We start from the raw sequence: 13,033 nt of genomic DNA, 5'->3' as shown, positions 1-13,033 counted from the left end.
AACAGCAATCATTTGTCATCAAAAGGTATCAACGAAATCACATGACCAAAACGATATCCGGCAACTGAAAATTTTGAAGAGATAAATGCCTTAAAACACCCCGAGAATCGCAAATCATTAACCAGATATCAATTTCGCATCTCGACTTGAAAATTTAGATCTCAGCATGAAAGATATGACAATTCCCGAAAATAACTGGATCTAAAAAAATTTTCACAAATTTTTTGTATTTTTTCGAATTTTTTTTTTTTTAAACTAAACTAAATTAAAAATCAAATTAAAATATAACAAAATATTTTTTGATTTTTTATAACAAAATTTTAAAACTATTTAAAAAAAAAATAAAACCAAAGTTACAGAAATTTAAACTAAAATTAAAATCTATGAATTTTTTTTTATATTTCATTTTTTAAAAAAATTCAAAAAAAAGCCTAAATTAATATCTAAAATCCTAAACTAAAAGTAAATTAAAATCTAATTAAAATAAAAATAAATCTAATATTACAACTACGTGTAACCCTAAACTAAACTTAAAAAATAAATTAAAATCTAAGCTAAATCTAAACGTTAATATAAAACAAAATTTAGAATCTAAAGTCTAAAAATTTAAAATCGATACCCTACTAAAATTTAAAAGAAAACTAATTTAATTATAAAACAAAACTAAAATTCTTTTTAATCTAAACCTAATCTAAACCTACGCTAGCCTATCGCATGAATAAACGTTAGACTAAAACGCAACCACCTAAAACAATGAGCGCTCGACTTACCAAAATTTGATTCAATGAAACGCAGTTACCTGGACCGTCCACCAAAATCAGTTGCTTTAACGTATTACCTGAGTGATACAAACGAAACTCGTTATACCTGCTACGATGTCGTGCGAAAACAGATGGATTACGGGTTGATGCCGACGCTAAGACCTCTGGATGCGTTTTCCCCTGCTGCCGGCGAGGTTTTACAGGTGATGGCGGCAGTGTGTGAATAGATCTGATGCCGAAGTCGTGATAGAGTGTGAAGATGCAGAGATATGTGACTCAACCAAAGCAAAAATGTGACGGCAACTTATCAAAATCGTGACCTCGTTTTGAAACAAAGAAACTGAATGCGGAAACCATGAATAGCTGTTCAGCTTTCTAGAAAGTCGATTCTCTGTCGGCAGCTCAGCATTTCTGAAGGGAATCGTTTGCTAACTGAGACAAAAGAAATCGTAGCCCTGAGCCGTTGATACGCCGATTGCCGGGCTTTCTAGAACTGGTATCGTTTCAACATTTTACTTCTCTTATCGTGCATGGACGAGGATTATACATCTATGAAACGCTGGAGCTGCTGTTTTTCTGCGTGAAGGGAGGTCGGACTCGGATCTGCTGGCTGAGCAGGAGTGATGGACCACGATTTTAAGTAGCGGATTTCTATGATCTTGGCAGCCCTGAAGTCCCAAAAATCTGGTATTTATGAGCACCCTGCACAAAAAAAAAAAAAAAAAAAAAAAAAAAACCCTAATGAAAATTAAATAAAACAAACATTTAAAACCCTAGATCAAAAATTTGAAACCTTGAAACAACTGATTAATGTATAGATTTGGCCCCTTAACAGCCAGATTCGGCAATAAGCACGGAAAACATTTTAAAGAACAGAAATTTCAGATTGTCACTGTGAAGAACTTCAGAAAATCTCTCATGCAAACTTAGAAAAATAAACCGAATGATAAACCCAGGATCAAATCCAACTGGGCTCAGCAAAAAGTGCTTGCGGGAGTTGGCTGGTTCAGCCGAGAACTTCCCCGAACGCCCACAAAATTTCCTTCAATGATGTTTTCTGCACAGCTCAAAACAACTGTCAATAAAGAGGGCAGAAATGCTGTTAGATCTCAGGAAGTAATGGAGATACCTGCCATTACTTCAGAAACCCTAACAGCACCCAAACCCCAGCAAGTGAACAAGATACCTGTGCTCACAATACTCTACAAAAAAGCTATTATTAACGGCTGAAAATAACATATGCAGAAAATGAAACAATCTCACAGCATTTTAAGAGAGTAACACCAGCAAGATATGGACCCCAAAGTCTTCTTTTATTAACCAGAAACAGATTTACAAGAGAGCTTCTTCAGTCTCAGACTCACAGATCCTATTGAATCTGAAATGACCACTTAAGACCCTATATAAAGGAAATGATCCCAACGGCTAGTTCGAATGATCCATGTAGAAATGATCTCGACCGTTGATGAGGATCAAGACATCTCTTGATCTCATCCGTCGATTTATTCACTTAAAATATTATTTTATTTTATTTTTTAAATTTTTTAAATTTTTTATTATTTTATTTTATTTTTTAAAATTTTTAAATTTCTTAATTTTTATTTATTTTATTATTTTATTTCATTTTTTAAATGGATCATCGAACTAAGCCTTTGGAAACATCACCTAAGACCTAGGACTTAGGACTCACGAGGGGATTTAAAACATTTTCAACCCTCAAGACACATTTCATGATGACTTTTTACAATTTACATCTCAAGGGGACAAACCCACTTAATACAGACCCTCACAAAACACCCAGTTCTGCGACACAACTATAATCTAGCAGATCAACACACTAGGATTCTCCTAAAGTTCTAATGACAAAATCCATCCCGGCTTTGGGGTCACGTTTGAAGGAAAACTCTGCCGATCCATGGATCGGTGAGACAAAAAACCTTCCGGGACGTAGATTACCACTAGAAAGTTAGGTCCACCTAGGCAATACACATACACGACTCATGTCTGCTAAGATTATTTACAATTCATACATGCAGACTGGGTTTACAATCAAAATGATCAAGCTGCTGATGACTGCAGGATGGCACGGAAACGCTGATCAGGTGCTGCCCCTTCTTGCAAAGAAAAGGGGGGTGTACTGCATGGGTAGTTGACCAGTAGAGGTCAACATGATGGACATAATTTGCAATTTACTGACTACATATCTAGAATTAACATCAAATTCAATTCTTGCAGGATTCATAATTTAAAATCTATGGTGAATCTTGAAAAACTATGAATAGTGTTTGGTGATCTGCTGAATCTAGTTTGCAACACAACCGAAATCATTGAAAATGGATAAATAATGAGGAAAATGTTAATTTTACCGACAATGATGCCAAACACTTTTCTCGCCAGCGATTTGTTTTCTCTTGGAATTTCATGCAATTTCCACCATCAATTCTTTCTTCAGGTTCATACTGGTTTCTTTTCTCATGGTTTCTCTTCTTCAATAGGACCATGTATTCATTACAATGTTCAAATGCCTATCATCCTTCTCACAACATCATCTCCATTGCACTTCCTGTTTGTTAAAACCATAAATGTTCTGATACAAATTGAATGACATAATGGAACACGCAGATCAAGAATTTGTGGAAAGGTTCAAAGCTGAATCATTATATACCACATTATTCACATGATAGTATGATTTATAGTACATTTATCTATTAACCTCCTTTAATGCTCCACACAACTAAAAATATGTTATTTTGGATAATGAATATATCCCTAAATAAACATAAAATGGTTTAGGACTGAATGATTAGTAGCAAATTTTTTTAACATGTATCTTTCGTCATTATCTTGAGTCCCTTTCCCCTAGTGTGAAGGTTCATATGCTGTTCTTTTTTGCTTTTCTTGGGTGAGAATTTGCCAGTAGCCCAGTGGTTTGTGTAATGTAAATTTCTGACCTATGATGTACTTGTCTGTTCAATGAAGAAATATAAGCAGCATTTCAAAAAGACATTTGTCTTATTATTAGGCTTTAGCTTCTAAATTTATTGCATGGACATTTAGGCTGCTTAAGCACAACTTTTCTCAATTATGTATGATGCTTGATATATTCTGTGTTGTATTGCAATGAAACATAAGCTGTATTTTCCGAAAATAAGAGAAAGCATCTACCTGGTCATCTTTTATTGGTTTCACTAATTACCATGCTATACCTTATCTTCTTTGTACTTGATCTTTTGCTCCTTGATTTTGCATAAATATCTTTGCACCTTGAAAACATCTTGTCATGCTTCTTTTGAGAAATTAAAAATTTCTTTTTAATAGCTTGTAAATGTTTCTTGGATTTTCATTGCAGAGGGTGGGAGTGAACAATCCTGTAATACTTCTAGATGAGGTTGATAAGACAGGTTCAGATGTGCGAGGAGACCCCGCATCTGCATTGTTAGAAGTTCTTGACCCTGAACAAAACAAGACCTTTAATGATCAGTATCCACAGATGTCTAAATCTGCTTTATGGCATATTTTGCAGCAGCTATTGTTTCTTCTTTTGGCATTTTTCAGCTTCTGTATATGCTACATTTTGTGACACAATTTCATTTCTTGTGGCATATTTCAATGTATCTATTTGTTCCTTGAGGAATTTTGCGTAGGTTGATACTACTACAAATCATTATTCATGTGGATTGTCTGTCTTTTGATTTCAAGGTGTCATAGCTGTCAAAGAGTCAATTTTTTTGTTTTTTTTGCTAGGTAAGCACCCACGGGGGATTTGAACCGGTGACCTATCGCAAGGAGTGCCTTAACAATGCACCCATTCACCGTCAATCCAAAGCCCCGTGGGCTATCAAAGAGTCAATTTTGCTTGCATTCTTTTTCTTAATAAATTTTATAGGTAGTATAATTTATTCTGAGTTGTGGCAAGTAAAGGTGAGAAAGTGTAGCTGTTTTTAACCATTTAGAAGAAAACTTAATTGTTGATTCCATTTATGTCAGTGTCCTTAAGTGCTTAAATGATATTATTACTAATCACTATTCATGTGGATTGCCATTTCATTACTTTCGAGGTATCATAGTTGTCAAACAATCAATTTTTCTTATATTTTATTTTCTAAAATTTTATATGTTGTATAATTTTTTTCCAAATTCTAGCAAGTAAAGGTGATATAGTTCAGTTATTGTAACCACTTGCAAGAATACTTATTTGTCGCTCCTTTTATGTTAGGGTCCTGATGTGCTTAAGATGTATCACAAGTCATATGTCCATGAAATGTTGGACTTGTGATACTTTTATTTCAATCAAAATAACCTTAAGGTAGAGTTACATCATATAATAATCCTTGAACATCATTTCTTCTCCTAAGAGAATGATCACTATAACAATACCATTCATACCAAAGAAAGAGAATTCCTTCCTTATTTATAGCCACCTATCAAACCCTAACCATAACCACTATTTACCCTTGTTATCCCTCTTTCAACAAGGGTACCCGAAATTTTTTGACCACCATTTTTAAAGCCAAATGCGTGCAATTTATAGCTCTATAAGGTCATGTGGGATGAAGTGTAAAAGTGTATCTTATTTTCCCTTGGGTGGATGATCATGAGTGGTTTTCTTAGTTTCATCTTCATGGTGCTCGATTGTATGGCTTTGATGACTGCGCACTGGTGGGCGATAACTCCTTGCCTTGATGGACATTTTTATATCCTAGGTTGGTATGTAGGCATCATGGAGGTGGTTTTAATAGGGCACATGGCTTGAAGGAACAATTATTGTATTAGGTCTGTAAAGGCGGTCGCATGATGTAATTGTGGAAAGACCCATCTTATTATTGTTCTAATGCACCTACCTTTTCTTCCTTGTTACCCCTCATGTCAACAGGGATATATCTATGTTTTTGCAACACACTTCACACCCTTTTAAGCCAAAGGTCACAAGTCAAAAGCCTTGTAACAACCATATGAGGTGTTGTATTCGCTGTCCTAGACATTATGTTTGTTCGGATCATGGTTGGTACCTTTGGGTTCGTCTCTCACTCCTTTTGTTCTATATAGGATTGGAGGGCCTTGGATGGGCTTCTTGAGGACTCATGGTTTCAGAGGAGCTTGCTTTTGTATGGGTGATCACTAGTTTTTGGGCCAGTCCAGCCTGGGTCATGGTGCACGCAGGTCTTATTGCATGTTTGTCTCTATTAAGTTTGTATGTGGCCTTGGACTTGGTGTAGTATCCCTTAGATTGTTGTCATACATGGCAATCTCACAAAGTCAACTTTCATGTTTCTTGAGGTAGTTCACCTTTCCCAATGCAAATGGTCTTGGAAGTAAAAAAGTCAATTTGGTGCCAAATTGTTTAATTTCATGAGAGGATAACATGCCACATTGAATTTTTCCAAACAATGAAGGCATTGTCAAGATACCACTGGTTAAAGTTGGTCAACAAGTACTATAGGTTTCTAGGTGGCAAAATAGGGGCAACGCTGGGCAATTTTTACATGCATTATGTCAAAATTGGTCTACAAGAAGAGAGAGGAACAAAACTCGGATCTTAGTTTTTCAAGAACCTTAAGGGCATTAGAGATCTCCAACTTGGGCATGATGATGTGGTAGGAAATCTGATGATGTGGCAGTGTAGTGGACTTTGGAAGCTAGTGGGGCTCATCATAGTTTAGATGAAAGAAAATAGTAGTCAAAATAGGTGGAACGCTTGGCCAAGTTATTAAGGTGTTAGAGCTAGAGGAAAGAGGTGACAATTCGAGTTTACTATCCATGGAAAAGTCAATTCATCTAAACTTTTGAGAGGATAAGGTAGCCATGAGAAAGTAAAGTGGAACATTTGGGCATCTTGGATTAAGTAGCTATTGTAAGTCAAAGGGAAGTAATCTTCAACCAAATCAAGCCATTTTTCAAGCAAGTTGAGTTCATCAAGGGGCAAGTCTAACTACTATCTAGCTGTTGAGTGAACGTTGGGACCTCCAAGCTAGTTGTTGGAGCTACCTTGGACCAAACACCAATTTCTTGACCGCAAGCAAAGGGTGTGTGGATCTCCATGGGAATACTTGGGTTAGTTGGATGCCATATTGGGCAAATTATGAATGTAATTGCAATATCTTATTAAAATTACTAGTCTTCAACATTTGGATGAATAATAAATATTATTTTCTAGAGGAGTCCAACTAGTTGTTAGCTAGCCATTATCTAGATGTTAAGAAATGTGTATAAAAGGCTAGCCTCCCCCTTGTTTATTTTTCTGAGACTAATAATATTTAATAAAAGGTAGGAGTATAGTAAACTGTTGGACACCTAATCCTAAATGGGTTAGTGTGGAAGCTGAATAGACTAAGTAGTCCAAGAGACCTTGGGATGTGAAACCCAACGATCACTACATGTACTATAAATGTAAACCATTTGTTAATAAAATTGTATTGCATGTTTTATCTTTCATATTTTCTGGTTGCCCATGTGTGTTTAACATGGTATCAGAGCAGGCGTATTCCTGCCCTGCATAATTAATGTGAGCCATTTGTTTTATGGCCTATCTGTGCAGTTTATTTCTGCCATATTCCTTTATACAGACCTGCGCCCTGTCTGACATATTCACTTGAACGATTCCTCTGCCTGACACTGCCAGCGCTGTCCAAGCTGTTCTGACATGTCTGTCTGTCATATACGTTTTTGATATTGTCTGCACCTTCTGTCAAGCCTGCGCCCTCTGTCAAGAGACCAGCTGCAAATGCTGTCTCACTGCGTCAGTGTCATAGACGTTTTATACCTGCGCTCTCTGTTTCCTCTGACATTCGCCTAACATTGAAACGCTTGAGCTTGTCTGTTTAACGCTCGCCATATTTTCTGTGTTGTAGCATACTCGTGCGTGGAAACTCTTGCTCTGCCCCATAACTCAATGTTGGTCACGTAGCCCTTTCCCCATGACTATCACATGATTATCATCCAGTAGCTTGTACTAGTGGTGTAATGAATGGTGTAGATTCCTTTCGTTGATCCAACCATGAAAGCCTGACTCAGTTTCGTAAACCCTGTTGTGTTTCAGGATTCATTCTCGAATTCCTTTCATTTGTAACTCTATGGACTGCCCTCTCTTCGGCTGGAGGTATGTCGAGGCTTCACTAACACCACTTTGAAACCCCTGCAACTGTTAGCACCTGTAACATTGCTTTAGGTTAGGCGTTTACATGCCTGGTTCTTCCTTCACTGCGCTGGCGATTAGAGATGTTGACCTCTGAACTTTTGTGGCTTCCTATCACAGGTTCGGCTACCATGGCCCAAGCAAAGGTTATGTTGTAGGGAAATGTTAAGGGTTGTGTTTTGATGTGGGTTTCTTTACGAATTTAAAACCCCTACATGTAACAAGGTGGCCATGCTCGTTGGCCCTTTATCCTAGACACCGAAATGGATGCCTCTCGTTTTACAGGATTCATTTCACCCCAGGCATCTATTCAGTCCTCAGTTCAAGCCCTCGCCCTTTTGGGTTTTCAACTTGATTCGGGAACAATGCGACTGTCTTCAATAGAAACCTAGAATTATTTTCCATACTTTGCGTTTAAATTTTCTTAGAGGTTTTGTCGACGCTTGAAGCGCTCTTGGCATGTATTGAATGGTATACGTATGGTAACACTGTCCCTTTGAATGGCATTGAACTATGTTGTATGGTAACGCTGTGGCTTGAAGACTGTTAAAAAAAATGGTATAACGCTGAATGGTATAACGCTGTTGAGTTTTATTGAATGTTGAATGCGTATTAACGCTGTCCATAACATTGAACTGCGGTTTTATTGAATGGTATACACCTGTCCATAACAATTGAACCGCTTGTGTATATGGTACACATCGTAAGTGTGCAAGAGTTCAGCTTATCAAGAATGGAAAGAAGATTGTTGCCTTTGTTCCCAACGATGGTTGTTTGAACTACATTGAAGAAAATAATGAGGTCTTGATTGCTGCATTAACGCTGTTTGACTATTCAATTTGTGTTGAGTAAGGAGGACGAGTTCTGTCCCTTTGTTTATGCCCTTGAAGAAGGCCGGAAAAACCTCACTCTATGAACAAATCCGAGAACCATTCATTCTTGATAGGGCAAGAGCCATTCATTCTTGCAGGCCGAAAGCATTTCCTTATTTGAATCCAAGGGCATATATATTATATAGGACTTCCAGATGCTTGGAAGACTGAATTCTTCATCATTTTAGGAGGCTGAGATTCATTGGGGATCATTTGTACCACTGCTAAAAGATCAAGGGCGCATTGAGTAAGGACAAGTCCAAGCCTTTCATTGATTAAAATAATGTTAAATTGAATATTAAAACATGGGCACATTGTTTCATTGAATTTTGGTCATAAATGAATGATGTTTATTGGGTTGATGAGCATTTGAATGATTTGAGTCATTGGGTTTAAGAAGTTATGAATTTGCCTGCTGATGAGTAGATATTGGAATTGAGATAATTCCATATATGATGGCTTTTAATGAAAGTATGAAATCAGTGGTGAATGACTTTGAACCACATGAAAGATAAGCTTCTGCATGCAAATGGTACAGTTGGGAAATTGCCAGCTATTGAGGTTTTTGATTTGGGTAAAAAAAAAAAAAGGCTGAGATGCATGTTTATATGTGTGTGATAAAGATTCTGGGTAATAGCAGGGTTGGCCCTGCATCAATTTTGGTAACTACTAGTCCGTTTTAAAGAACCTGGATTCTGGGAACTTGTTTGAAAGTGAAGGAGTACTTGAAGGATCCAAGCAAGTTTACTGCTGCCCCAAGTGTGGCATTGTATTTAAAACCCATTATAATTTCTGTCTACATATATATGCATTGATTCCCTGATTCATTTGCTGCACATTTATACAAGATATTGCTGTGTACTGTAAGTGGATATTACTTTTCTGCATTAAGTAATAATAGTGATCAGTTTTTAAGGTGTAAATCTGACATTGAAGAAAAATGGCCAGAATCAGTGAACTATTAGAGTTCATGAAAACTCTTATACAATCTACTGTTGATGACACATTACAAATTAGTAAAGGATCTCTCTCAGAAATTCAGACATGTCTACAAAATGCACAGGAAAAGATCGATTTTTTGCAGCTTGAATCACAGCTACAGCAAGAAGAGCTACATCAAAATAGTCATCATTCTGAATCTGTTTCTGTTCAGAACATTGAGACAACCATCCATCAGCAGCAAGTCAATAATGTTACAGTTCATTCAAATAAAGCAACCTTTGTATATGCAGATGTAGAAACTCAGTCTGCACTTCCTAAGCCCATCATCAGACCTTGGGAACAACTTGTCCACAACAAGCACATAACTGGTCTTGGATATGACAAGGACTTGTCCTTTCATATTCCAGACTATGCCAAGCCCATTCAGTTTCAGAGTGCTGGATTCATTCATGACAGTTCACCTGCTCCTCATGACAGTTCACCTCCAGCTGTTCCAAACTCTGCCCCTCTTCCACAGCAACAACAACAACAACAACAACAGATCGTGAAATGCCAACACTGTGATCGAGTTGGCCATTTGAAAGTGTTAAACACACATGGACAACAAACAATATGAAAGATAAATCAGTGAGTTCATTTTTTATTAACAAGAGATGTACATTTATAATACAATGTTGTGACTCTTGGGTTTCAGATCCCAAGGTCTCTTGGACTGCTTAGTCTTTTCGGCTTCCACACTAACCCTTTAGGATTAGGTGTCCAACATTCCCCCCCTTAATCCGAAGGGTTATGTATGAGTCCAAGAAGAGAGCTGTAATACAAAATGTGCAAAAAATGCATGGCAGCACTAGGCTGAATGTGCTCTATGAAATGTTGGTAAGAAAAGGGCGGTGGTTTAAGGATGACCACCAACACTGGAACGCTTAGTGCAGTTCCCGGAACTCTTCCAACACTGGCAAGAAACTGAAGTTTTCTGCTAGAGGAAGTGTTCTCAATCTGTGATGGTTTAAGGATGACCAACAACTCTGGAATGCTTAATGCAATTCCTGGAACTCTTCCAAAACTGGCAAGAAGCTGGTGTCTTCTGCTAGAGGAAGTGTTCTCAATCTGTTCACGGGCATCTTTGTCTCTGGCTACAACTCTGAAACTGGTGTGGCAGGTTGTGGCTCAGGCTCGCTTGATGTGACTTTGAAGCTTGTAGATGACCAACATTTCCCCCCTGTCAGATACAAGGTGAGAAGATGGAGAAAACTCAACTGCAAGACTGTTCAATACTCTGGAACAAGTTCTGACATGTGTTTGGAATATCTTCTTGGCTGTTGATGCCCATTGCCAAGAAGCGATCCATCCTAGATGAATCTTTGTTCTTGCAGGATGTTTGTTTCTGAAGCATCTGTGTGAAGAATGACTGGTTTTATGACAGTGCTTACATGGATGAAGATCAAAATAGTGATCTTTCAGATGGCCAACTCGATCACAGTGTTGGCATTTCACGATCTGTTGTTTTTGTTGTTGTTGTTGTTGCTGTAGAAGAGGAGCAGAATCTGGAACAGCTGAAGCTGAACTGTCATGAGGAGTAGGTGAACTGTCATAAATGAATCCAGCACTCTGAAACTGAATGGGCTTGGCATAGTCTGGAATATGAAAGGACAAGTCCTTGTCATATCCAAGACCAGTTCTGTGCTTGTTGTGGACAAGCTGTTCCCAAGGTCTGATGATGGGCTTGGGAAGTGCAGACTGAGTTTCTGCATCTGCATGTACAGCTGCTGCTTTATTTGAATGAACTGTAACATTATTAACATGCTGCTGATGGGTGGTTGTCTCAATGTTCTGAACAAAAACAGGTTCAGAATGGTGTCTATTTTGATGTAGCTCTTCTTGCTGTAGCTGTGATTCAAGCTGCAAAAAATCGATCTTTTCTTGTACATTTTGCAAACAACTATGAATATCGGTGAGAAAATCCTTGCTGATTTTGACTGTATTATTCATACTAGAGAGTATTAGATTGTCCACTAACTCTAATATTGCACCGATTGGAGCCATTTCTAACCTCAAAAGATAGTAAAACAATGAGGAAAAGATGGACACCAAATAAACTTATGGCAACAACTTCAAATCAATCAGCTTGCAATACTGTGTACAAGAATACTCTCCACCATCGTACATATGAATAAGACTTAACTCTTTGACCACATACAAAATTCCAACTCTACTATATTCTTGTTGACAACACAAGCATCATACATTATTCCCACTCAGCAACTGGGACTGCTTCTCTATTGATTTCCTCTGCAACAATATTCAACTCCGAAAATGAAGGTAGCCTACCAACAACACGGTTTCTTCAATAAGCTGCCATAGGACCTTGGTCTGATCTGAACATGAAATAATTTGTGCTGCCAATAGGAATTGAATGTTAAATATTCTCTAGGCCAATACAAGGATTTAATTCAATGAAATTCAGTGCACTGGTTGAAGTGAACACTTCCCTATGAATTCGACCTCCAATAACCAAGTGTTGTAGCCTCTTACACTGAGAGATGAATGTTGAAGCTATACTGTAACGTACCCAGCCAATCTGGAATTTTCAATCACCAAAGACAAACTTGAATTTACTGCTTGGGAGTTGCTACATGTAACAAAACCCTCAGTCAAGGTTTGGATATTGGAAGCGTTCTGGAGGTCACCAACTGTTTCCCATTCCCGAGCCGGGGAGCGGAAGAGGAAGATGAAGCCGATGCCGATGGGGCAAATTATTAACTTGAAATGATGCGATGCCTGAGAGAAGTGAATGCCGATAACAACACTGTTGGATGGTACCAGTCAACTTTAATGGGTTCCTTTCAAACTGTGGAACTAATTGAAACGTTTATGAATTACCAGGAGAATATCAGAAGATGTGTCTGTATTATTTACGACCCAGAACGTTCAGGACAGGGCGTTTTGGCAATGAAGGCGCTGAAGCTAGATCAGAGGATTATAGCCCAAATGCTCTACCTCAACAACACAGTCCCAATGAGGGCATCGCAGCGAGATCAGAGGATCGCCCACATGCCCTACAGTGACCATCATTTAAAACAAGGCACATTCAATATTAAAACTGCGCATTCAATATATATCACTGTATATAACCACTTTAAAACAGCGCACAACGCATAATATATATCATGCTACCGATATATATATCACCGTATATCACTTCAAAACAGCGCACAGCGCATAAACTCTTTCCCTTTCTCAAACCCCACAAAACTGATAAACATGCATTCGTCCGCATAACATACAATACCATACCATACGATCTACTCCCAATATGCAAAAGAGAT

The 13,033-nt window shown here is 37.8% G+C and overlaps 1 protein-coding gene across 1 annotated transcript in view; it reads left to right on the top strand.

Moving 5' to 3' along the window:
* LON2 (lon protease 2) overlaps positions 1-13,033 on the top strand; it is a 262,278-nt gene that overhangs the window by 56,065 nt on the left and 193,180 nt on the right. Inside the window, 1 exon segment of the mRNA XM_089455421.1 lies at positions 4,111-4,241. Coding sequence (XP_089311547.1) covers positions 4,111-4,241 — 131 coding nt within the window.

Source organism: Pinus tabuliformis, chromosome 7 (assembly GCF_031772625.1).
Source record: "Pinus tabuliformis cultivar Carrire ecotype Pingquan chromosome 7, CPIR1, whole genome shotgun sequence".
Classification (NCBI taxonomy): Eukaryota; Viridiplantae; Streptophyta; class Pinopsida; order Pinales; family Pinaceae; genus Pinus; species Pinus tabuliformis.
Note: the sequence above shows the minus strand (reverse complement) of the source record. Positions and strands in the feature narration are given on the sequence as shown.